We start from the raw sequence: 27,235 nt of genomic DNA, 5'->3' as shown, positions 1-27,235 counted from the left end.
TACATGTTATCTGTTCTTAGGTAAGGAATATAAAGATATTTATCCACATCAATAATTAACAGATTTGCCGATTATGCAGTTTTAAGACCATTAGAGAACACATCAGAGCAATGAAACTCTGCCTAGGTCAGATTGTGAATAAGGTCTTTAAAAACTGCATTCTTGTAGCAAGAATATGCCTGAGGGTAAGGATGGAGGTATTTAAGTGTTATAGGGTATAACTGTATAAATATATAAGTGTCTGATAGTGTTGTGGTTTAGCAAAAGTGTGAAGCATTTTCAGACTTAAATTAGGGAAATAAGACTTCTACCACAAAGAAGTAATAAGAAAAACTTTTCTCCATATTAGGAATTGGTATGATAGAGTACAATTCAGTGTGGATGTCTAACTCAATGTTGTTGTCCACATCACAAGAAAAATGTGGAGCAAGGAGAGGGGTGTTTTGAAGGAGGACCATATAAAAGACCCATGGCTGTGAAGGAAGGCTTAAAACTAAATGTATTAATTTACAGGAAGTTAAAAAAGTATTTTTAGGTGTTTAAATGAAGTGAAATTACTGGAAATGGAATTTGGTTACCAAAACTGTAACCTGTGGTAAAAAGTTAAAATTAAATGCATTAAACCTTGAAACAAAGCAAGTTATGTTTATTGTGAGGAAAGAAACATAATGGAACGTGTTAGCAGTGAAGAACATTTGGAGTCTTACATATTAGTGTGTGCTAGTTCACTGAAACGGGTTGAAGCTATGAAGCGGCCTGATAAGGTAAAGGTTTGGGCCAATTTCAAGCCTTCTGGCCTTGAAATTTGTCACTGAATCCTTCTTCTGCTTTACTTAAGTCTTGAAAAAATAGGATTCTTCAATTTGACATCAACATGTTTGTAATGCTTGCAGTTGATTATTAAGCTTCAGGAGGAGCTTAGCACCTTTTCTTCAGGGGCTCATGAGAGAACTTTTGCCTCCCATGCAGGACAGTTCAATGGATCCTGGTGTTTTATGGCTTTGAATACCTGGTTTTGATGATATAGAATAGATATGGTTGCTTTGTAATGATCTAGGATGAAAGAGATTTAACAAGGAATTAGTGTATTAGAATAGGATTGAGGAATTGTAAATGAAGATTTTGTTACCCTGGCCATGCAGATGTTACATACAGCAATAGAGTACTTCTATGACAATTCTTAAAATACAGGGTGGTTCTTTGAATGCATGTGTTGGACCTTTGCATTCTGGGCCAGTTGCTGATGCTCTCTTAGTCTGCTCAAGAATTCACAAATGCACAGCTGCCAGAAATACTTGTCAGAGTTGTGACTATAAATTGTAAAGTTAAATGTATTAAAAAAAGAAAAAATTAAGTATCAAATCAGGAATCAAGGCTGATAGCAGAATTAACAAAAAACTCTGAACTGTCATATCTTTGATTTAATAAAGCACTTTTCCTACAGGTGATGAATTTTGTTCATGTTTGAAAGCTTCAGCAAACATCTTACTTGCAATTTTAGATTTTGCTCTGGTGAGATGAATAGTTTCACCATTACTTGTTTTAAGCAAATATCAGGAAAAAAATAAACCTTCTTGGAATTCCAGTATAGAAGTGAACAATTTGTCAAGACCAACCCATGCTTTGATGTAACTGACAGGTGGTAGAAAGAAAAGCAAACATTTGAGTTAAAATGGGGAGAAGGGGAAAAGCCACTGTATGTGCTTTAAGTATGTAATTTTGGAAATAGATCTTTTCCCCTTCATTAGTGGGTTTTTGTTTCATCTTTGTTCCTGAGTGTGTTATGATAATTCTGTTAGAAAAGATAGTGAGTGTGGTCTGTGGTTAGTAATGTTAAGGGGTTCACATAAATGACTCTAGTTCTTTTTAGAATTTTGACCTTATCTGCAGGGGAGCATTTACTATCACCAGTAGAATTTGAATTGGTTTAGTTGAACCTGATTAAATTGCAGGATGGATGCTGTTACTTGTAATACACAATCTTAATTTGTTTTCCCTTCATGTGTTTGAATTGAATCAATTTAGGCTATGTATTTTGAATGAACACTCCTTTACAGGCACATAATGCACTCTCATTGGGTGTAAATTTAGATCCTCAGCCAATCCAGATTAATGTTTCTCCAGAGGGGTTTCTTTTATCTGGAGTTGGTTCAACTGTCATCATGTCCAATTTAAGCAAAAAGGCATAAATACAACATGAAAAAGAAATATCAAAAAAACATGGAAAACAACCACAGTTTCTGTTGTGTCAAACAAATGTTTGTTTTAAAAAGCCAGGTTGTTCAAGCAGTGGAGTGTTTACTAAAAAAGCATCTTTTAGTCCCAGTAGTAAGATTGGCAGTTAGCCACATGGAAGGCCATACTGCTGATTTAAATCAGAATGATTTTACCAATTTTGCATATCATTTGTGTGTTGATTCAGGGAGAGAAGCATTGTTCACTTGCAGTTATGCTATTTTGAAAGCCATGGAAATACCTAAAGCAAACATACTTTTCAAAGAGTGTTGTCTTTGGATAAGAGGGCGTATACAAACAGTTACATTTGTATAATTACACCAGTGTAACAATAAGCCCAGTTCTAGAAAAGCTCAAAGAATTGAAATAAGCTTTTAATTGGTTGTAGTAGTTGCTGATGGGAGCCATTATGGATATGTTAATCTCCAAAGTACAATTTTTTATAATACTATCTCTAAACCAATTCAGCAATGATTGCTAAAACCAGAAAATAAAATAAAAAATGAACTGTCAAAATTACCAAAGACAGGGTTTTTTCCCTTACCAAAACCAGTTGTTTATAGCCTGAGATAAATGTACTTAAGATGTATTTAATCAGAAATAATCCTAGCTATGTGAAACACATTGTAAAATGTGAAGTAGTCTGTATGCAGTGCAACTGAAACTTAAGTATCTATTTCTAACATAGTAATTTTTTGCTTAATATTATTTTAATGTTGTTATATATTACTATAAATTAATTAAACAATTATTGAATAAGTTATTAATTAGATTATTTAATTAGCTACTAATTTTAAAAGGGATTATTAAAATTAGGTTTAAATGTAATTATGCCTTGCAGCAATTTGAAACTGCTTGTGGAATATACCTCTGAAAATGTTTAAGTTTATTAGTTCTATATTGAGATTGGTATTGGAGATTTGGGAGAGAGCAAGTTGGAAAATTAAGGAAGGCTATCCTTGAATTTTTTTCTGTACTGGAAACCATTTGACTAAAATTTCAATGTTAGCCACTGTGGGATACAGAAACTAGTTAAGGTGCTGGATGAGAAACAAAACTTCTGCTCTATTTCTTGTTATTCTGTTAATCACTGAGTTCTGCTCTGTTTCTGCAGTGACTGGTTAAATGGAAGCCATTCCTGGGATCTGGATGGTTTCTACTGACACAGACTTTGCATAGCAGCTCCATCACCTCAGGAGGTTGCAATGAGTGGAGGAGGGGATCAGCCTGACATCCTCAGTGTGGGAATATTGGTCAAAGAAAGATGGAAGGTGGTGAGTATGCCTTCCTGCAATTCTGTGTCTTCTTTTCTTTTTAGAAAGAAGTGGTTTGTGCTTTAAAATTAATTTGAAAATTCTTATGAGATATATTTTGCTTAGTAATTAAATTAATTGTGAATGAGCTTTAAAACTACTTGTTTCTCTTACCCTACTTTAAAGAAAAGTGATGAAGATTTAGAGCGGGTAATTTTTTTTTTCCTGATAAGGACCTAGGAGAGCTCTTAAATCCCAATGTAGTGCCTGATCCAAGCACAATTGGAAGAGCACTGTTAGTATATTGAACCCAATGAGCCAGTGATTATATCAGTCCATTTTGGAGATGAGTCAGATGCCCTCCCCTGAAACCAGTAGGTTTGTGAGATATGTTACTCCTTGTAGGAAGATTTTTCAGGGCCTTGCTGGTCTTCCTTTTGTTTGTTGGATTTTATGGCATAGATTTATTCTCAGCTGATTTGTATTCATTTGATTGTGTGCCAGCATTGGCTTTGCCATAAATAGCTCTGTTCCCTTTTGCTGTTCATATCCTTCATTTGCATCTTGAGGGAAATAGTGTCCAGTTGAAGCTATTTTTGCTGGGAGAAACAGGCTGAGTTCTTGTAGCTCCTTCTCCATTCCTCTTGATCACTTTTGTTTTTTTAACTTAGAATTTTAAAAAAGGGAAAAAAAAAGACCAGTTCACAATAGAACATTTAGAGTATCTGTGTGTGTGTGTAGTGGGCTATGAATGGATTTTGAATTGCTCACTTTATATTACTCTCCTATTTCAAGTTTTTTAGAACTGTAAGACTGAACATAGAAGATACAAATTCATCATTAATTTTAAATTCATATGAGAGAATGATTTCAACTGTCTTGTACCCTATCTTTCATTTAAATATGCAGGAAGCTGATAGTAATGTTGTGTGGGAAATCTTTATATGCTATCTCTGGAGTATAAGTATTTGTAAAATACCTGCTTATATTTAATCTCAATACAGCAGTGAAGTAAAAACGGAAAGCATAGTCTTGAATCAGAGGAAATAGTATAAAATACCATTTAAAATACAATAATATACAAAATATAATAGATAATAACATGCATATCTCTAGCCACAAAACCACTTAGTTGTCTGATCTATGCAACAGCGGCTGTGTTTTCTTCAGGTTTATTTTCTTTCCTATGTAATGAAGACTGCTGATGACATAAGTGTCTTCTGGAAAATTTTGCAAGTATGCTGAAGTTCATTTCATGTAATTACACATTTTCACTTTTATGTTTTCCAGATACAGTATTACAGGTAGATGAGTGCAAAGTATTTCCTGTGGGTAGCTCTTCAATTTCTTATCTTCTGTAGCAAACATTAAGGATTTTTTGATGGCATCTAACGCAATAGACTTCCTGAATTCAGGATTTCGTAGGAGTGGGTCCCAGCAGAAGAAACTGAAGTGTGGTTTTTGGATTTTTTTATTGTTGAGGACCTTGTTCATTGCAGTTGTGAAAACCAAATCTAAAATTTTTGGACATGAATGTTTTAAAAAACCATGTTCAATTTAGTTTAATTTTAACCTAGACATTAATTAGAGTGATTCTATTTTGAAAAGTAAGCATAAAAAAGTTATAAAATATTTTTTCCCCAGCGACAACCCCCTTCTCTAGTGTTGTCTGTTAGCTTTTGCTTTTATTCTTTGTTGATGCCTTTCCTTGTGCCTCTTTTTTGCCTTTGAAACATTACAATCCCTGCTTGGAGAGACTTGCTTGTAATGATAATTGATTTTAGATATATTTAAGAATGCCATTCAATATGTAGTGTAAGCAAAAAGATAAAACTTGTTCGAAATTGTATGCTTTAGCCTGGAAGCATATAAAGGCACAGAAGTCAAAGAGAGAATGGAGAGAAAGAGTTTGGGGTGTGAGATGCTAAATGCAAAAAGAGAAGGCTGAAACTAAAGAGCAAAGTGGGAAATTGTAATGCAGGTGTAAACAAGGACAATGTGGTCTTCATCAAGGTAAAAGATGTTGAGCAGGTGTGGCAGGAGACCAGTATGGTTGAGTGGTCACCACCTGTGTGAACTGGAGAGCAAAATGCAAATTAACAGAAGGTGGGAGCAGGGATGGGCTGCCCAAGATTATGCTGGAAATGTTGCCTCAGTGTGATGAATATATGGGAAAGCCAGAGCTCAGCTGACAGTTGTGACTGGTGAAGGATGTGAAAAGCAACAAAAAAAGCTTCTATAGGGATGCTGGCAGCAAAAAAAAAACCCAAAGAAAACATGGACTTATTGTTGAATGTGTGTGACTCGGTGACAAAGGACATGGAAAGTATTTTTTTCTGTAATCAAAGAGAGGTTAATTTGTGCCTGGAATTACTGAGTGGTGTAATTATTGGGTGTATGTTAATGATTCTTGTGTACTTTAGCTGAAGATATAAATTGATCTGTTTATTTTGTTACTGTAGTGATGGTTTTGTTTGTTTTAAATTTATTTTAAGCACATATGTTGAGAAACAATGCTTTCAGCGGCAGTTTTTCGTGGTCTGGCCATTTCTCAAAGCTGGCAAATGAAGTTAGATGATAAATGTCTACATTTGTAAGGGGGTGAGGATGGCTGTGTCACCTCTTTCCTTTTCCTCTCACCTTTTTCACCATGTATTCTCACTGGTGTGCTTGTACTATGCTGAAAATTCATGTGTTATCTGTTACCTTCTTTATTCATAAAGCCTAGGCTGTTTTAAAAAATGTTTTTCCTGCTCAGTCAAATGTCTGATGGTGTTAATTAGGAGACATTAGATTACTTTTCAGAATCTGAAGATAGGTCAGCATATTGCTGCTCTCTAGAACCCTGGACAGTTTAGATGACATTTTATACAGTGTAGTCGTATAATGTTAGAAACGGTATGCTTTCAGATGACATTTAGAAAACCATATTAGTCTTAGGGTAAGTTCTTTTTTGTCTCCTTTTCTCTTTTATCAGCTTTAGAATGTTAGCCAGGGGAGGCATTTTGTGAAACAGCATTGACATTTTTTGATATTGAAAACCAAAGAGGTGCCTGTTCCCCGTGACCACTTAAAGCAGAGTGAAAGAAACACCTTTTAATATTTGCTCTGAAGGTAGTGCAAACTAATTAGTATGCTATAAGCATTCTTTTTACCTCTTTCTTGCACAGATGAAACTTTCAGTGCTGCAAGTTTCTTGAGTCTGTCTGTTAATAAGAATGATATTGGTGAATTTTAAGTGAATGTGAGTAACATTTGAGATGTATATTCAAAGATAATATTAGTAATTTCTCATAATTTATGATTTAGCCGCTGTATGAAAGTCTTTCCACATAACAGATAACACTGCCTCTTTTCAGGAAGTCCAAAAACTGGTATGACTTTATACCGTTATTATTCAGTGTGCTTATTTCTGAAAGGACAAAAAGATGTATTATTTTAAATACAATGTGCATTTGTATTTAAAGATCTCTGGGCTGTGTGTGACTATTTGAGGAACGACTTTATTCAGCATGCTGGCTTTGCCCAGATTCATGCTGGGAATACTACTGCAGTCTTCTATTATGCTATATACAATAGTGCAGATGGGGATCAGGTGTGTTCTCTTCCAAACTGTGGTTAGCCATACCTTGGTCAATTATTCAGTAGCTCTTTTATGTACTGAAGGATATAATTATTATTTTTAAATCTATTTGTAATAAAACAGCGTTTGCAGTATGACAGGCAGAACAAATTGCTGGTTTATTTTCTTTCCTCTCCCCTCTTTAAAATATGTTTTTGTTCTTTCTTTTTCCCCAATATAGTTGAGGAAAATAGGAGGTGGAGGATTTGGAGAAATTTACGATGCACTGGACTTGCTTACTCGGGAAAATGTTGCACTGAAAGTCGAATCAGCTCAGCAGCCAAAGCAAGTGCTGAAAATGGAAGTAGCTGTGTTGAAGAAGCTGCAAGGTAGGGCTATACCTTGGATATGTGAGAAGTAGAATGTCAGTGTATCTTCTTTAAAAAATAATTGTCATTATAATAATATTTTTAGTAAATATTTCCTATATTCTGCAGGTTCTTGGTAAATGATTATTAAAAGTGGAATAGAAACTCTTTCAGATGCTGAAAGTTTTGCTACAGTGAAGCTTTTGTTTGAAATGGGATGAGATGAAAATAAAACGAACAATAATTCAATTGCTGCAAAAATCTTGGTTCAGATTTAGTTTATTCTGAATCCATATCTTCTCTTTGTTTTTTGCTCTAGACTTTGTTATTCTTGTTTTTATTTTTTCTTCTAAGATTTTTTTTTCTGTACTATGTAGCATTGAATATTTGAGGGTCCTTCACATAGCATATGCGTTAAGAATATTTGTTTGCTTTGCTTTGCAGGTATTGCTGAGATTTCTAATATTGAAATAGGAAACATACTTAAAAAATCCCCATGAGCAAAAGCTCCAGCTTTAAAATACTGTAACTTGTATGAGAAAACTACTGGCATATAAAATCCTGAAATGCTTCCAGGGTTCAATTCCTTGAACCAGAGTTTGGATAGTCACACTTTCTGTACCTTTAGATACTTTAATGAAGTCATCAATACAGAGAAATATGCAGTGACTTCTCTTCATTGGTTTTTGCAACACAAGATTACAGAAAGATAGTTTAAACAATTACTTTTTCTTTAAAAATTATTATTTTTATTGTGGAAGGTTTTGAATAATACATGCATTCCTGTCAACAGCCCAATTTTTTCAAAGTATTACTTTGAATAAAACAAAGTCTGCATGACATATGGTGCTGCCTAATGTGCTGTAAAGGTCACACTGCAGCAGGAATTGACAACCTCTATAGATTTAAGAGGGCAAGCATGTCACATGTTATGATGGTAACAAACTGTTCCTATGCTTTTGTCTGTTTCAAGGATTTCACTAAAACATCTACTATTATATAGCTGAGCAAGGAGATTTTCTTAGAATTTTAAAGTTTCTAGTCCAGAGATAAATAGGAAATTTCAATATTGCCACTTGAAAGTTTGGAAAACATTTGTCAGGATTCTTGAAAGAAATTATCCTGAAGACAATGAGTTTTGAAGAACAAAATACTCTGTAACTCCTGGGGTTTTTAAATGCTCAGAATTTATTTTTTCCAAGAGTTTGTGGGTCTTTTTCTGTACACATGAACTTGATTCTATTTTACAAAACCCAGAGTCCTTAAAATGGAATAGATGAAAGAACTAGATGATAAGGAAATTAGTGGAGCTGAAAGAAAACACTGCAATTTGGTAACACTACAATGCCAATGGATTTATGAAATCATAACCTTATATAGGACTGTGTAACTGGAGTGCATTTTAACTTTCCACTGTTAATTACAGTATGGTGGAATTTCAGTTAAGATATTAGAACACGGATTTTTTTCTTAGCCAAAACTTTTTTATCTTTTGAAATACATGCGGAAAAAAGTTGATGAAATAATAAAATATTTATGTGCGAAAAATTGCCATAGGGCCATACAGAAGTTATGCTCTCCGAGGAATAATTAGAAAACTATAATTCCAAACAGTCCAAGTCTTCCTACAGAAGAGTCTTTGGTTCTATTCAATAATGGGAAACATCTAGATAAAAAGAACAGAACAATGAAACACATGACCAACAGATCCACTGAGACAAATAATCCACAAAATATGTAATCCAAATAAATATTTGTTATTTATTTTCTCAGTATTATTTCTCTGAGCAAATAATAAATGGAAGCTTTTGTATAACTGAAAATCAGATTTTATATGAGATCTTTAAAAATAACACTTTTTACAATCTTTCTTATGAGAAAACAATCTAAATATATTATTCCTTACCTTTTATAACTTGTTGCTCTCTTGCACCACAAAAAAAAAAAAAGAAGTTGGTGGTGATAGTAACACTAGAGGTGACCTCCAGTCATTGTTGGGGAAGTTTACACCTAATGCTGTTACTGCTCTGGTTTTAGACAAGGAATATTGTCAGTGATCAGTAAAGAAAACTTGGTGAAGAGATGGGTCAATGAACCTTTTGCATATATTGTGATTTATAATTTGCATAGATACAGTACTTTAGTTTTACATGCAGCTTTTTTTATCCATACTTGGAAGGTTTTTTATTAAATAAGGTTATGGTAGGGACCATTTTATGTTTTATAGGAAATTTTTTCTCCTAGGAGCCATTTGCATTAATTTCTTTACCGTCACAAGTTTCATTGTGGAAGGGCTAAAAATTTGAAGCATAGGGAAAATGAAGAAAAGTGGATGAGAATAGGGAATAGAAAACAACTTTATAATTACTTCTTAAAGATTTTTTATTATTATTCCTAAATGCTTTTTTTATAATGTAGAAATTAGTCTTATTTTTGACATTTTTTTTCTTTTCATGAAGATTCTGACCAGGTGAAATTGTAAACAGTTCTTTTAGGATGTTTTTGTAACAACTTTATTTTATCATACGTCCTCTAAGACCAACTTTTATCTTGTTCTTCTATCCCTTTTTGGTGTGTGTATGTATCAGTATATATATAATTACTCTTCTCTTCTCTATGGGTTTAGGTTCTCTTCTTGCAAAGTGTTCTAGTTACATTGGTCGTAGAGAGGAAGGAATAGAATTGTCATGAAAATCCTTTTTATTTCAGATTTTGGAAAATTTCCTCTGTAATAAGAGACAATGAGCTTGCAGTGTTGGTGAAGATTTTCTTGATGTGTGGATCTGAGTTTTAAAAAATGTTGCACAGTTTGTGGAATATTATAAAGAAACAGGCTTTTAGAAGAGAATAAATCAACAGGTGTGTTCTTCTAGTGTATAGTAGTCCTAGGGACATTTTTATAAATGTCCCTAGGATTACTATAGTTATAAACATGCTTTTGAATGTATCTGTACTAGAATCTTACTTCACAGAAACTGTGAAGCTGATATAAGAGTAGATGTTTGCAGAAGTAGGGATGCACTATTTCTTATCATTCTTCATTTTCAGAAACTTTTGAAATTAAAACAGTGCGGTCATTATTGCAGGGGTAAAATGAGTAATAACTATGTGGTATAATGAAGTATATAAAAGTAGTATCTTTGTATATGGTACAGTGACTAAGGAAAAACTTCAAATAAGTTCTTTTTAAGGCTCTGAGCTACCAAAACCTGCTGGAATATGTGAGCAGTTGTATGACTTCTCTCTTAATTGTGAAGGAGGACTAGGCTCACTGATACGGCCATTTATTACAGTTTAGTCATCAATTGCATCTTAATTTTTCTTCTCCCTGCTGTCTCCTAATTATTGTTGCAGAATATTGTTTAACTCTCTAAGTTTCTTATTTTTGCCTTTTTTTTCTTAAAAAAAGAAATCTGCTGCAACAGATGGTTGTTTTGTTTAACCATGTTTTTAGGCCATCTGTTCCCACAGTCAGATGGGAGAAGACAGATTTATCACATCTCACTCAGTGAGAGTGAGACTCACTCAGTTGGTTTCTGTCTCACACAACCTTACAGACTTCTCCCTCACTCATTTACAGCTCTGGAGTGTAATTTAGTTATGGGCTGTGTCTGGTGTAGGCTGTAAAGCTGCTGTAGTGCTACACTGCAGCAGCCTGAGGAATGGCACACAGGCTTAGCACCCTCCCTAGGAGATTTTTCAAGGGCAGAGTTGTTCCCTGCAGCCTATTAACATCATCTTCTCACTCTGCAGCTCAGCAGTGTAGGTCACAGGTGTAAGAAAATACTGTTTTCCTGTTGAGGAAAAGGCTGTAGAAGGTGTGCATAGCCCCACTGGAGTGGTGGAGGATCATTCTATTTGAATAAGATATTTATGTTCTACTTCTGTCCTTCCTCTTTCCTCAATTTTATGTAAAAATTTCTAGGAAATTTACCACACAAACTGAGTTGGTGCTCCTGTCAAAGTGGGATTTCTCTGACTAAACTGAGTTTTAGACATTTACTGAATTAGTCAGATAAAATCTGACTAATATACCTTTCTCTGAAGATGTTCCTTCACAATACCCACAAGTGGCTGTAAAATTAATCATAACTATTTAAGATGAGACTTCATTAATGGAAACTACAGGAATGAATATACAAAATTTCATCTTGATAAATTTGCTACTAATCCTTTTTCTTCATAAAATTATACTGTCTGTAATATTGCCTGTCTTGAACAAATGGGTGGAAGGAAAAAGTGGAGAAAAAACAGTGATGCTTAAAGTTTAGCACTTACATATTTTCAGAAATGTAGACATATCTTTTAAAATAAATTATTTTGATGGATCTTGTCAGATTTTCATTGTTTAAGAGAGCCTACCAACCTGTTTTAATTGGATGTGGCAGGCAGCTTCCTGAGGAAGCAAGAAAGGCGACCACTTTTCTGTCAAGTTTGAAATTGAATTGAAACCATTTAGAAGCTGTAGGGTCAAGTTTTAGGGTTTTGATGGAGCTACAGTGCAGCAGTAGCAAAAAGTGCCCTCAGATCTGTAGCTAGACATTAGGATGTTTTGAAAACAGTAATGAGTGGGATGGGGATTCCCTGGTTATGGCATTCTGGTAATCCTAAGCGTAAAGATATTAATGATAGAAATAATAGATGACAAATTTTACACATCTTTAGCAACCACTTGAGATCATCAGCTTTCTGTTGGCTGTAGCTTCCATTGGTGTGAGAAAGGAAGGTAAATGGCCTGAGGAACTTTAATCCTACAGTTCCCTGTTCTGTCAAAGGATGGGGCAGATTGGGATCATAAGGGGTCACAGCTTTTCTCCAAGTCAATAAACACTGGTACCAAAATGACAAGAGGTTTGCATTCCCATTCTGTTTCCAGCTGCAGCCTTTGGCTTGCCTTTTTCTCTGTATTTACCTGGGGAATCTTCTGCTTTGATTTACAACTGCAGGATAGCAAGGAGATTATTTTTGACCTGTCTTCTCTGCAGTTTGCTCTGAGGACAGGAGGAGGCTTTAAAGAAAATCAGCTTAAACAAAACTCTGATTTTTTTTTCCCCCCCCTTTTTCAGTATCCCTGAGTTGAATTTATCTTTTGTAGCTAAACAACAATGATTGTGTTCTAGAGAAAGATATTAATAAGTTAGATTAGTTGAATTACATTTTCAACAATTTTTTAATACAAAACATAGCTCACAGGTAGTACTACTGTTTTCTTTCATCATGGCATCTGTAGCTTACAGAAAAGAGGAATATTGGCTAGGAATATTGTCTATTACAAACCATTAGATTTGTAAGAAAATAACCTTTTCCAGTCCGAAATGTCTCCAATTTGTGGACATTTAGGCATGATGTTATGCATTTTTTCTTATGGAAGAGTGAGAGCTGTGGGAGAAAGCTTCTCTTTAATTGCAGGTAGAACTAACTTTGTTTTATTGCTGTTGAACTGTGTGGGGCTTAATTTATTATTTTACATACTTTCCAGTAATTTGTTAGCTATTTACAGGAATAAACCACAAAATTTCATTATTGTTGGCTAATTTGCCTTTTTTTCTCTTAGGAAAAGATCATGTCTGTAGATTCATAGGATGTGGACGGAATGACAGATTTAACTATGTGGTCATGCAGTTGCAGGTTAGTGTATCAAAGTGTTCAATGTTTGCTTGTGTCTTTAGGTTTATTAGCCAAGTGTATATGAATATAGAAGTGAAATTTTAGAGGATACTAAACAAGCAAAAAAAAGAAACCCAAAGATCACAAATGCATTGTAGTAAGTGAATGTAAATTGAGCATATCCTTGTATCTTTTTCCTTTTATATCCTTTCCATAAGTTTCTCAAAAGGGAGAAAGCTTGCATCCTGAGAAAGACCAGACTGTTGGAAGAGTGAACTGTGGTGTCTTCTGAGATATTTTACCTTCCTTTTTAGTCTTCACTTGAAGATAGTCTAAAATGTATTATATGAGTCTCTGTATTTTGTTAGCTTTTTTGTAAAAATGAAAAATTATCCTATGCAAGTAAAAGAAAACACTTCATTTTACTAAAAGACTTGTTCATTAAAAAGGTATAAAATAGGTGCTTAGTACTTAGAGTTATGGGGTTAATGTCCTTTGTCATCCTGGTGAATATTAATAGTGAACAAAGTGTGTTCTAGTGCCTACTGTTGTTCATCTGTTATTGTAGAAGAACAGTTCTATGATGTCATGGGGTTGCATTTCCTACATGATTTTTTTTTCATCTGTTTGATAAAATGTGCAATTAAATTATGTACTTTTCCTTAAAAAAGTGAGTGTGAGGAAGTCTTCATGAGCATTTTCTCAGGGGCCTTTTTTGGGTGTGACAAAAATACAACTTTAAGTAATTGTGTTTGTGCTGGTTCTAATAGAGATTAGTTTGTTCCATGTTTTTAGGAATAGACAGGTACTAAGTTTGCTTTTTCAAAAGCAAATTCTAAACTCAGTGTTGGAGATACTTGCGGATATACAGTCATTACATTTAGGTGTGATGTGTTACCTGTGAGTGTGAAAATAGGTATTAGTATTTCATGGTTAATCATGAACCACTAAAGAAGAAGTAGGAAGACTGTACAGCATCTGTGAATCTTGGTATTAGTATTTTTTTATGAAAATGTCCTTTTAATTTTATCAGGGTCGGAACTTGGCAGACCTGCGTCGTAGCCAGTCTCGAGGGACGTTCACCATTAGTACCACTCTGCGGCTTGGGAAGCAGATTTTGGAATCTATTGAAAGTATTCATTCTGTGGGATTCCTGCACAGGGACATAAAACCAGTAAGTCTGCCCATTAAATCAAAACAGGAAAGTAAGATGTGGTCATTAGATGGCTGCATAAGTAAGAATAGGTTCTATACTAGCTGCTAAAATGCAAAAATGAAAAAGGATGGAAAATTGAATGTTTAATCATCAGATAGGGCAGATTTTTGCTATTAATTAATGTTGGATTGCAACAAGAGTAACTTTGGTATTTTTCAGTCTTTGTCTCCAGTTTAGGCCTCCTTGCAATTTGCTGTAGTTAAAACTTCCAACCCTTATCTTTAGCATTATGTAACCAAGAGTATTTGCCATGAGATATAACATAATGTGCTTGACTAATGGCAACTAATATTGTCATATAATAAATCTAAAAGAATAGATACTAACTGTAGAGTGTATTTATAAGTCCTTCAATAGCAGTTTTTATGTATTTAACATATTTTCAACAAACAAGAACATGAAAGACAGACTGTATGAGGAAACTATTTTTTATTGTGAAATTCTTATTAGATCTATTGTTAATAGAAGAGACTGCCTTCCTGGTAGTATCATGCTTTGGTTCTTACTATTTTCTATTTTTCTTTGAATTTATTCCTGAAATTCAGTCACCTATTTTTGATATTGCTCTGTATGACAAATTAGAATAATTAATAATTAGAACTAATTAATAATCAAATAATTAGAACTCTGAAGTGCCAGAATTTGTAAATGAGGAAAAATAAGCAAATTTTTGTGTTTTCAATAGATGCAAATATAGTTTGTTATTGTATTTGAGGGGTTCCCAGACAAAGGGAGGAAGGAATGATGAATCTGACTCCATGTTCTTAGAAGGCTAATTTATTATTTTAAGATACTATATTATATTAAAGAATACTAAACTAAACTATACTAAAGGATAGGATACTTACAGAAGGCTAACAAAATAATAATGAAAACTCATTACTCCTTCCAGAGCCCCGACACAGCTTGGCTGTGATTGGCTATTAAGTCAAAACAATTCACATGAAACCAATGGAACAATTGCCTGTTGGTAAACAATGTCCAAACGCATTCCAAAGCAGCAAAACTCAGGAGAAGCAAATCAAATAATTATTGTTTTCGTTTTTCTCTGAGGCTTCTCAGCTTCCCAGGAACAAAATCCCGGGCAAAGAGATTTTTCCAGAAAATATGACAGTGACAGTTTGTTATATCTGACATATATTGCTAACTTTCCTGTCAGCTGAATAATGCTTACATAAAACTTCCAACAAGTTTCTGTACATTAGGAAAATTAGGAAAATTTAATTTCCATCACTTCTTCCTGGCAACTTTTTATAAAACTTGTATTCCCCCTGACCCATCCCCATTTAAGCCTTCATTTAATAGGAAAAGAGCATAGAGGCAGTGAATGTCAAGTGAAATTGGTGAGAAAAAATTAGCTGGAGCTAACTCTGCTTTGTGGTGAACTCCGATCTTGAAATCCTTGATGGTTTGTTTTCCTTGAGACCAATTAGGCAACACTGAAATTCTGTGAGTAGGTGACATGATTGGAAAATTCTTGCTAAAAATTAATATATTTGACATGATAAAGTAAGATGACAAGCTCTTTGGACAATTTAGGCCGCTGTTCAGATATGCTAAGTTGGATGCCTGTTTCTCTTAACAGCATTTTCTTCAAATTTATTGGGAGTTCAGTAGAAGCTAAAACATGGAAGGATAGAGAAATAGAATATTAATTTTCTGGTTGTGTTATTGCATTAATATGTGAACATATTGAAACCTGTGTGTATTCATCTATTATCTGTCTGTATTTCTTTTTCTTCCTAGTCAAACTTCGCAATGGGACGTTTTCCAAGCACCTGTAGGAAGTGTTTTATGCTGGATTTCGGCTTAGCAAGGCAATTTACCAACTCATGTGGGGATGTCAGACCAGTAAGATTTTTTTCACAGTTGAAACCCAAATTCTTGAGTGTGGTAGTATGCTGTCTTTTCTTCTGGAGAAGTGTTGGAGTTGCATCGAACTGGTAACTGTTGTAAGCTTGACAAACACCATCCCCAATCAGAAATGCCATATGATTTATTAATTATGTTTAAAGATTGGCAGTAGGGAATGAGTTGGGTTTCTGGTTTTTGGCTTGAGACAGAGGTGTACATCTAAGATACTTTGGGATAATCTGTCATTTGGTTTGGAAAATCAAATGATAAATAGGTTTTCATTAAATAGCAGAAAAATATACCAGAGCTGAATTTCACTTGCTGTTTTATACTGCATATAATTATATTTATATTTTTAAAAAAACCCCAAAACCCAACAACAAAAAAACCTTAGGAGAAAATGTAAAATCAGACACTAAACTGAATACATATAATCTGAAAGAGAAAGTCTGAATAACTAAAACAGTGATAGGACACATCATTATTGGGACTGTAATTTCAAATTTAACTTTTTCCTTACAGGAAAATATTGTCCCTCTTAATAAAGAGAGGTAAAAGGTCATTTCAGGAAATTACAGGAAGGAGTATTTTGAGGGACAATTTTACATAATGAAAATGTGTTCAAGCTTTATTAGTCTGCCCCAGTGTCTGAGCATACTGTCAAAAACAAATGCCTTTATTGCTCATCTGAAGGATCCAGGGATTTTACATTATCTTGGGTTATTCAGTTAGCAGAGACAGCTTCCCACTTGTTCCAGATATTAGCCTTAAAATTAATTTGTCATAGTTGCAGTTTTCTTCTTGTAGTATCATTTTACTATAGTGGTCTATGTGAATCTTCAAAACTGAAAGAAAAACGTAAAGCATAAAACAAAAACAAGACTTTGCACACTTTTTCATGCTACAGATAGTTCTCTCTCAGAATTACTATTGTAAAATAAAACATTTTTAACTGCTAATTTTGACAGATTCATTTTACCAAAGCTGCCCTGTCTTCCAGCTGTCTGAATGACTATGCTTGTGAGGAGCTGACTTCAAGGAGACAGGGATATGTCTGTTGTATTCAGTAATAAGATATTTATAAAGTGAATAAACATGTTGAAGAGAGTAGTGAAGAGTTGCAGTTTATTAAGTAGTATGATCTGATGCTATTACCTGGATAAAACTTAAAAATCAGAAGCAAACATTTATTGCATTTTGTATGTTTGTGAAAGATGAATGAAAGGTAACAGCTTCTGATACTAAATTCTATATGGTGGGGACAATACTAGGATGCAGGTATTTGGGGTACATGTAGAATTAAATGATAAAATGGAGTTTGATAAGGAACTACTAATTGGTGGGAGGAACCTTCTCTGGGAACGGAAAGGATCAGAAGAGAGAAGACTGAGTGTGGGAGGAACAAAAACTGCTGGGGATGATGTAGGCTGTTAGAAGAAGGAAGGATGAAGCACAGGCAAGCAAATAAATTGTTGGAGAGAGGAAGCCAATAAATGAATTAATGATGTAGATAAGAATTGATTACTGCAAAGCAGGGTAATTAGAATTTAATTGTAGGGATACTCTAATCATCAAGCAAATACATTTAGCAGGATGCAAATTTAGTATATTTATGAGATTCATAGTCTACTGTTTATTGCTTTTTGAGGGTGTAGTACCTAACATTTTTGTTATTGTTTGCTATTGTCTTAGAGATAGCTGAAGTAAATACTAGCATATTTTTGTTTTTTTAATGGAGGCAAAGAATAAATGATTCTTTTTGCATGTAAACCTAACTTCATACAGCCATCAATTTCCATGTCTCTGTTTACATGCTGAAAATGGAAAGTGAGGGTGTCAGCTGTAGCACAGAAATAGAAAACCTTGAGGGACAAAATGCGAAGGACATTTGCATTCTTAACATGATCAGTACTGCAGCCAGCTCTTAGGCAGTTGTCATCACTCCTGTTTTAAAGGGAACCTTAACCACAACTGTTTTCTGAGGTACTACTCAATTTAATACAAAGAAAGCAAAATAAAATATAAGAATAAGCCATTAGTCTTTGCTGTTAAAAAGATTAACCTTTAAAAAAGAATTTTAGGTCATAGTTCTTTAAAAGTCCATAATTTCAGCCATCATATATTATCATACTCCTGAGATTTGTGGTCTTTTATTTATGTAGATTGCAAATTATAAATAGGTGAATTTCATTTTTTTTACAAAGAAGATGGTGTAACATATATATGCAAGCTGAGGTGAAAAAGCTAGGGAGTAACAGCATTAAAACCCTATCCATAAGAAGGTGGCATTTTGATGAAACCTTTTCATCTAAAATACCGGTGGTTTTCTACTCGGTACACAGGTCTTACTGACTGGCAGCCTAAAGAATTGTTCAGATTAACAGCCAATCCCCTGAATCTGATGATTTGGACTCATCTCAAAAAGAGATTTGAAGGAGAAATTTCACTTTTGCCCAATTTGGTATTTAGTTTGGAATGTGGGATTCCTTTATTGAGACTATCGTGACTAGTGGGTTGAAATGTAATCAGAGGAGAATAGTTTTTTTGTGAAGTTGTTGTATTTTTGACAAATAAGACTTTTTAGGTCAAGGGGAGAGCTACCCTATGACTGCATCCCCCCATCTCCCCACCTATCTCCTGCTCTTCCCTGTGACTACATTTTAGGTTGTTCTTCAGTGGTTACTTGAATAAAATGAAGAGCTTCATCAGAGATCTCATTGTCATATATACAGCATGACCTTAATTTCAAGTGTCTAAATTTTCCTATATTTATTTGAAAACAAGTAAAAAAATCAAAATTGCATTATTTTTAACATTAAGTAGATTTGAAGTATTTTACTGTACTTAATTACTCTGAACATTAACAGAAATATTCAAATCCAAAGGCAACAGAGTATCCACCAAAATTTTCTGAGGCACTACACATGCTCTTTACTGGTGACCTGTCAGTGACAAAAATTGTCTTTGACTTCTGCTAAAGTAGGAGATGCACCAGCTGCTGTACAGTCTGACCCTTAAAAATGCTGTGAAAGCAGTTGTGAATGCAAATGTCTAGATTTTTTATTGTCTAGGGAAGCAGTTACAAAGCTGTTCACATCAAACAATGCGTGTTATTCCATATCAGGTGTTTCTGTACAAATCAGCTAAATGCTGCTTGCCTTTCATCAGTGCCCTCAGGTTCTGAGGATTTTCCAGCAAATGGGGTTTTATCTTCAAGTTTCACTTTAACGTACAGATGGTGTCCTAGAAATGTAGTATAAGAAGCTGAATACTTTAAAAAAAAAGCAAACACAAAACCAAAACAAAGAACCAATAAAATGATGGAACACACACCCAATAAGCAAATAAGCAACCCCAAACAATCCTCCACAGAATACTTCACAAAAATGTATTGGTAGATAAAAAAGCAGAGTGTTATATCCATTTTGAAAGCTTTGGAAGTCTACTGTACTTCAATTACATACAGGGACATAAGGAATTTTCATTTGGTTTTTTACTTGTGAAAATTTGGGAATGGTTATGCATTTGAATTGCATGGAGGCTTCTTCTAGTAAGATTCTGGATTATCTTGATTGCTGAGGAAGTCTAGAGAATACTTCCATGTTGTTCTGCCCTACCTCCTCTCATCTTGGCAGAAGAATTGCAGATTGTTCATTTCTGTATTTGGAAGAGAACATTGTTTTTATGATGCTGAAATAGTGGAAGCTATATCCATTAAATGCTTTTTATGATGAGGGAAAAGGAGTGGGATAGTTTTGAGAACTAAAGGAGGCAATGGTGAAGCTAGGCTATTGTAAACAAAATGGTCACTGCAAGTCTTTTGTCTTCTTTGAAAACTTTGGACCCATGGACAGCTTAAAGTTCTCAATCTCCTTTTTAAGTAAATGCGGTTATAGCAAACATTGATACAACTTTAAGTAATAAGACTTAGAAGTGGTCCACAGATAGTGTTGACTTAAACTGGTGCAGGTTTTTTTGTTTACCCCAGTGCTCTTCATGATTTAGAATTTATGCTGGTAACTACTGAATAATCCCTTGACTGAGTGAATTTATTATAAATAAAAATCTGTATACTAAGTTGTTCAAGAATAGTTACTGATGGCATTCCTAATAAAATTTGGAATAAAATGAGACCACCCATTAAATTTAAATGATTGGAAGCACCTCAATCTGAAGAAAATTGTGAAATTGATCTGGTTTTGGTGTTAGTTAAAGAACACTAAGATGTAGTAGTAGATGTAGACTTTCTTTAGCAGTTCCTTGACTCACCTCTGTTTTGAGTGACACAGGTTAAAGCAAAGTCCAAGGACAACTAGGATATGTTTATGAGTACAGTATTAAATGGCAGCAGATTTCATGGAAAATAATTAAATAGTACAGGAGAGTTCCAGGGAGCTCTTTGCTATCTTAGGGCACCGTATCATGACTAAAAAAAATAATTAGCTCAAATATGTCCACTGTTCTAAAGAGGCCTCTCTTCCATACCTGACCAAAACTGTTGAAAGCGCTGTGCTGCAGGGTAATGGTGCATGTCATTTTGTTAAATGCACTGTTCAGTCGCTCTTTCATCCTGTTGAGAAGCATTTTGTCGCTGGCATTTACCTTATGTTAGCTCTTCTCAGTAATGGCCTCTCTCAGTGCTGAACAGTACGTTACAGAGGGATATGATTAGCTGAGGATTACATGTGTACACCTAAACAAGGAACAGAGTATTTATTTTTCCTCTTGAAATATTTTTCATTTTCCTCAGAGCTTTTTGAAAAACATGTGGTAATAAGTTTCTGTGTAATAGTTCACTGAGGCTTTTACACATTGATATACTTTGATACACATTGATATACTCAAAGGGGACTTTTTATAAGTTGTCTCTTAAAGTGAATACACCATTAGCTTGCAACATAATTGTTTGGAATAAGATAGTGACAAAAAGTTACTTTTTCCTCCTCAGCTGCATGGAAGCTATGCGTGATGTATTGGACACCTCTGCACCAATGCTTACGAAACAAAGACGTGTGTGCTGAAATTTGACATTAGTTCCCAGGATCAAATGTCTGTAACTGGGCAATCCCAAAATAATTTTTTTTATTAGTTTCTTCACTGTTTGTTTAACAAAGGCATAAAGTAATGAGAAGAAGCAGTGAACACATAGAATTGTACAATGGTTTGGGTGGAAAGGGACCTTAAAGGTCACCTGGTTCCCACTCCCTTGCCCAGACCGGGTTACTCAAGGCGTACCCAACCTGGCCTTGAACACTTCCAGTGATGGGGCATCTACAGCCTCTCTGGACAACCAGTTCCAGTGCTTCACCACCCTCTGAGAAAAGAATTTCTTCCTAACAAAGTAAAACTATGTCAAATTTTTCATTGTTACCAACTTTCTGCAGACATAGGACAGGTATCTTAACCATGTATTTTGAGAGCAGCTTTCTAATAGCCTTTTCTACTTCTCTTCAGCACTTCATGTGAAGATGCAACAGCTGGGATTGTAAAGCATTAAAAATACGTATTACATTTGTACTGAACTCTCGATAAATCAGCAGAAAGGCATAGAATGAGCAAGAAATCATAAACAAAAAAAATTAAATAATTTTAATGTGTACATATTTGTATTTATTTGATTAATGTCGATTTATAAGTGGTATGCATGAGTTGAAAGAATTATGACAGAGATTAAAGTAATTGTTAGACTGTTTGGTTTCAAACGTTTTTAAAGTAATGCGTAGCTGTCATAACACCTACCAGTGACAGGCCTGTACAGCGATAATGATACAGCAGTGTTACACCTGCCAGTGTAACATTAATTATTGTGTGCTAAAACCTCATTCAAGGACATAGAAGGAGATTAGTAAGGGCACAAGCTTATAGTGTATATATAGTAGCTATATATGTATATACAGTGGATATGTAGTAGTATATATAAGAAGCATTTTCAGCATCCACTGAAGGTGATCCTTGCAAGTTTGGTTGTATTACTGACAAAGTAATGAAGTAAATCAGTGTTACCGAGACAGACAGCTGGTGTCTTGTGTGTGGTAATACAAGGTGAAAAATGCACGTAGTGAATTAATGCAAAAGATGAAAAAAAGAGCATTATCAATTGACTTGGTGACAAAAGCCGAATGGATATACAAATTTCATGTCATGTGACATTGTTTTGTAACACCTCAGTGGAATAATCTTGGAATTAAATAGTTAAACAAAAACTTAAGGAAAACGAGTGTGGTTATATTTGAGAGGAAGATTCTTTATGACCTGTAGTTTAGGGTTTTGGGGCAAAAAATAAATACATGATATCCTGCCTGAACAAACAGTTTGATTAATAGCTGAGATATGAAAAATTATGATGAGAGAATACTTTGTTAGGGTATATTGTTTATTTTTTTCCTCCTTTTCTGTTGTGTGCAGAACACTGGTATCATATCCAAACAATCATTAAACAATTTAACTATAGAAATTTAAATTTGACATTCTGAAAGGTGCTTATAGCTGTTCTATATTCTGATGCAGCAGTTCTTTTATTTTCTGTATAGCTAATAGATGCTCAGGGGAATGGGCTGTATCAGCCTTAAAAAAAGAACAAAGAAAAGAAATAATTTTTCTAGTGATATTTGATCTTAGTTTTGAAAGAAATTATTCTATGAATGATGAAACTTACAGTTTTTCTATTCTTTTGTGCACTGCTTCCCTTATACCCTCCAAATTTCTTAGTATTTTCAGCTTCATGCTAGAGCTTACCTTTCTGATTACTACCTAGTTGCACCTTTGGGACTGGGCTTGTATTTACATGCCATCTAAAACTAATGCTGGTTGACCAGCTGATTGGTGTCTCTTAAGATGGATGTGAGCCATTTTAATTGAATTTTAACTGTCTGTCTCTGTGTCAGTGTACTAATTTGGGTTCTGTCTTTAATCACCAATTTTCATTAAATTTGCAGGAACTGAAAGTCTTTGAGAGCTGTCCTATTTGTTTGAAATTAAAAGCTATTGTGGTGGAAAGACAGATGGTTTGGTCCAGTAAAATTTGTTTTCTGGTGAAAATAGAAGCAAATGAAAATCAAACCAGAAACTCTGGTTTCCAGTTCTTTCTGAGTTATGGGCTAAATTCTCTGCTGAGTTATGAAAAAATACTTTGAATCATTTAAAAGGAGGAAAATGTGTTATTTTATTTTTATAGTTTAATCTCAGCTGGCTACCAAGTACCACACAGCTTCTTGCTCATTTCCCCCACCCCCTTCCTGCCCCTGTGGGATAGGGAAGAGAATTGGAAAGAAGGTACATGTTTGTACATTAGCTTCCTTGAGACTTTTTGCTTTCCATCCATGGCTTAAATAAGCCTACTACTCAAACAGTCTTCTTCTGGATTTATGCAACTATTTAATATATGATATTATCATTATAAATAATAAATTAGATATGTACAAAACATAAAAAATAACTACAAAACATAAAAAAAGTAAGGTCTCCATTCTCCAATCAGCTAAGTGCAGAACAACTGTAAAAATTTTGCTTACAGAGATAAATAAAACAATATTCTGCTCTGTGGGGAAATTATTTGCCAGTGCATAGCTGGTTTATATAGATAGTATTCTTCTTACAGTAATCTCTGCTTCAGTTCCTGGAATAAGAGAAAGAAGAAGATTCCAGGGAGCAAAGCAAACATACATGTGGCAGATTTATCCTGTGTGATTTTTCACTGCAGTAAGTTTAGGTTTGTGACAGACATTAGTAGGTTGTTACCCTCTTCAGCCCACCAGATTTTTTGTCTGCTCATAAATCAGCTGTGGAATGACTGTAGTCTTTAGCTCATGCATAATTTTGGCTGAGTACTCCAGACTGAAAACTGAGTAGCTCAGGAGATATTTTGTGTATCAAATACTGCTGTCTTAGAGATGGTGTTGCTCTTTATTGCAGATGCAGTAGGAGATAAATTTTCATTTGTCACATATTTATTAGAACTCAAAATAGTGAAATTTAATTGTATTGTTAGTTCTTAACTTACCTTGATACTCAGGTACCTTGATACTCCAGCAGTTCCAGTTCTGCTGGAACTAGGTAGCATAGGATCAGACAGCTGCAGTGAGTTTTTGGAAATCCCAATATTTGTTTAGGTATATCTGAGGCCAAGTGATGTGTCATACCAACAACTAGCAGGAGATGGGTTGATGAAAAGTTCTAAGTCCATGTACTCAATTATTAGTGTCTGATGTGGATTTTAAGATAGAGCTGAAAGTGTGGGTTTGAAGAGCTTATATGCAGTGAAAATCAATTGAGAACTATAATATATTGTAATGGCAATTGTATTTCAGCTGCTTGATCTTTCCTTACTCAAGTGATCCCTGAAATTTTCACTTGTTCTAAACTGGTGCTAACATGTGCTAGGCATTACATTAGACTGCAAAGTCTATATGTTCAAAAAGGGGAGGATTGGAATATGAATTGTTGAAGCTATGAAGAAAGGTTTCAAAGAATTGAAACTGTATGTAGTTCCAATCAAGGAAATAGATTTCTGATGGAATTTGAACTAAGAAATTATCTTTTTTGAGGGAAAATATAAAAAAGGAGAAGTCTACCTTTAGCAAAGGAAAATAGGGATAATGTAGCTGGCTGCTTCTCTACCCATCCCCTATGGCTTTTGAACCCTACTCTAGAGGCAGCACTGCTGACTTCTCAGTGCAAAACCTAGACACTTGGGAATACTCAGTCATGGCCTGATTGACTGGGAGAACCATGGTGTGTCTCAGATATAATGTAAAGAACCAGTATTTTTTTTTCATGTTGATTTTCTGGTTTCTGAGACTGCGGTAATAAATTAACTTTTTTGTTCTGTGTAACCTTTCCAATATTGCCTCGAGCAATAAACCCAGAGCATTTATCTAGAGACACTGAACTGAGCTAAGGAGAGTGATTTTCCTCCTCCACAGCCACTCCAAAAAAGCAACATTCATAGGTTTGTAAGCATACTGTCTCCCAGGAGTCTGAAAGCTGTGTGCTTAGTGGAAATAGCTCACTTTGCTAGGAACTGCTAATTTCCTGCATGCAGATTATCTGAGACCTTGCCAAGTGTTTCCAGGGCAGTGACATCTCCAAAGAAAACTGATGTTACATTTAAAAAGTACCTTTATAAGTAGAAAAATTCATTGTAGTCTCTGGATAAGCTTAATTCATCTTCATGTATCTTCAAAAAAATTTTTTTAACTTAAATTTGAAGGATTTAGTATTTTTCTTTGGCTACATGAGATGTTGTGAGATGCATGAAAATTTCTGAAACAGTTCCAGAAGTTATGCAAATGCTCAGAAGTCTGTAAGTTCTGTTCTGAATTGGGCAAACTTGATTTGACCTACAGAACATCACTCATGTCAAGAAAGACATGATAGAATTATTTTATTATTGTTGTGTGGCATTGTAATACTGCTATTGAAAAGCGACCAGCTGCATTACTAACGGTATTTTATTGCATCTTGAAATAGAACAGAGTGACATATGCTTTTACTTCTGATTATAGAAATGATACTTTAAGGCAAGAGACAGTGAAAGGTTTTAGATGCCCTTGCTGGAATAAAGAATTCAGAATTTACTTCATGATAAGCTCATAGATAGAAACAGTATTCATTCTTTTTTTTTTTTTTTCCTTCCCATCCAGGTCATTCTCAGATAATTGAAATCATGTTAGGGCAGATAAGGATGGCTGTGACTTTAACATTCAAAAACATTTGAATTGGTACACAATGAATTTCCTCATATGGACATTTCTTCCCCAGGACAGAAGTGGAATAGGTCAGATTTTTAGTTTTTGTAAACTGAGTGGGATAACTTAGTTATCATATGAAATTTCGTAGTCTTTTTTCTTGATTTCTCCAGCAACTGAAGCATTTTTGTCTTAGTTATCAAGTAGAAATTGAAGTTGTGATGCTAGAAATGAAAGTGGCATTTCATCCTCGGTTTCATATTTTCCATTATTCTCAGAAGAACAGAAATATTTAACTAAGTAAAACTGGATATAGTCCTTCCTTTTTAACATTCATGCCAGAGGCAAAAGACAGCAAACATTTGATTTCACTTCTGAAACTATATGCTTTTGAGATTTATGGAATTTGTATTTGCAACTATTTTAAACTTAAGCTCTCAGTGCCCTCCTGAGAAAATACTATTCATTAAACTACATATTTTTTGAAATTTATCTGTATTTTCATTGTCTTGGCAGTGATGCTATATTACCTTTAGTTTGATGATTTACCAACCTGCAGAACTACTAAGGAGATTTAGGTGCTTTTTAAAAAAAATGTTTCTGCCTAAATTTAGCAGTTCCAAAGCATTTTGAGCTGTTCTTTTTCTAATTGCATGGTACTGTGAAATTTCTGCAACTACAGTGTAATGTTTCAGGGGTAATGTTCAGTGTGGAATATGATGTAGAATTAAAAATGAGGCAGACAGACAGTTGAATCTGTCCTGCTTGAACATGAAATGTGATCTGAGTACCATTTAAATTGTATGATGACATGCAAAGTCTAAGATCTGTGGAATATTATCTGAGTTCCTCTTCTTGTTAAGAACATCCTATAAAATATTCTCTCCCTTAACTAACATTGGTTCAGCTCTCATTGCACTACTCTAGCAGATATTGATTATATGGGCTGTTGAATCATTTTTAAAAGATGTTGCTGTGTAATCCTGCTGGATTCAATAATTAGATTTATTGATGGTAACGGCAGCCCTTGATTTATTTAAATGATACCTCTGTATAGCATTTGTTGGTGGATAAGAAAAAGATATACATATATATAGGTAGAGAGAGGTGGAAATGTTTTATCTTAATAAGGTATCAATTATATATCATGGTTGTCTTTGTGTGTATATCAAACCAGGCTTTTCAATGTATTATGCAAATTAAAAAAAAATAAAGAATTGCCGTGAGTCTTGGGAGACCAGACATATCACCATTACCTCTCTAAGTACAAGTCAGAGGTGAGGTAAATAATTCAAGCTTCTTATGCTCATTGTTAGAGGAAACAAAAAGAACTGTTTATTGGGAAGATAAGACTGCATAAAAGAAAGCCAATTTAATAGTCCTGGCAGTTTTGTCTATATATAATGATTAATTAAGGGGGTAGCATTGATCGGATATCTGGATATCTTAGGCAA

General features: G+C 34.4%; 1 protein-coding gene across 3 annotated transcripts in view; it reads left to right on the top strand.

Annotated features, from left to right (window-relative positions):
- TTBK2 (tau tubulin kinase 2) overlaps positions 1–27,235 on the top strand; it is a 76,683-nt gene that overhangs the window by 18,864 nt on the left and 30,584 nt on the right. For all 3 annotated transcript variants that reach the window (XM_054275254.1, XM_054275252.1, XM_054275253.1), the window contains exons 2-6: positions 3,350–3,509; positions 7,292–7,439; positions 12,973–13,046; positions 14,059–14,199; positions 15,988–16,092. In XM_054275254.1, coding sequence (XP_054131229.1) covers positions 3,441–3,509; positions 7,292–7,439; positions 12,973–13,046; positions 14,059–14,199; positions 15,988–16,092 — 537 coding nt within the window. In that variant the 5' untranslated portion in view covers positions 3,350–3,440. The remainder of the gene's footprint in view (positions 1–3,349; positions 3,510–7,291; positions 7,440–12,972; positions 13,047–14,058; positions 14,200–15,987; positions 16,093–27,235) is intronic.

The sequence above is a fragment of the Melozone crissalis genome, unplaced genomic scaffold (genome assembly GCF_028551555.1).
Source record: "Melozone crissalis strain CALT ecotype California unplaced genomic scaffold, PUWL_Pcris_2 ptg000018l_1, whole genome shotgun sequence".
In the NCBI taxonomy this organism is placed as follows: domain Eukaryota; kingdom Metazoa; phylum Chordata; class Aves; order Passeriformes; family Passerellidae; genus Melozone; species Melozone crissalis.
The sequence above is the reverse complement of the archived record's forward strand: the minus strand, read 5'-3'. Positions and strand labels throughout refer to the sequence as shown.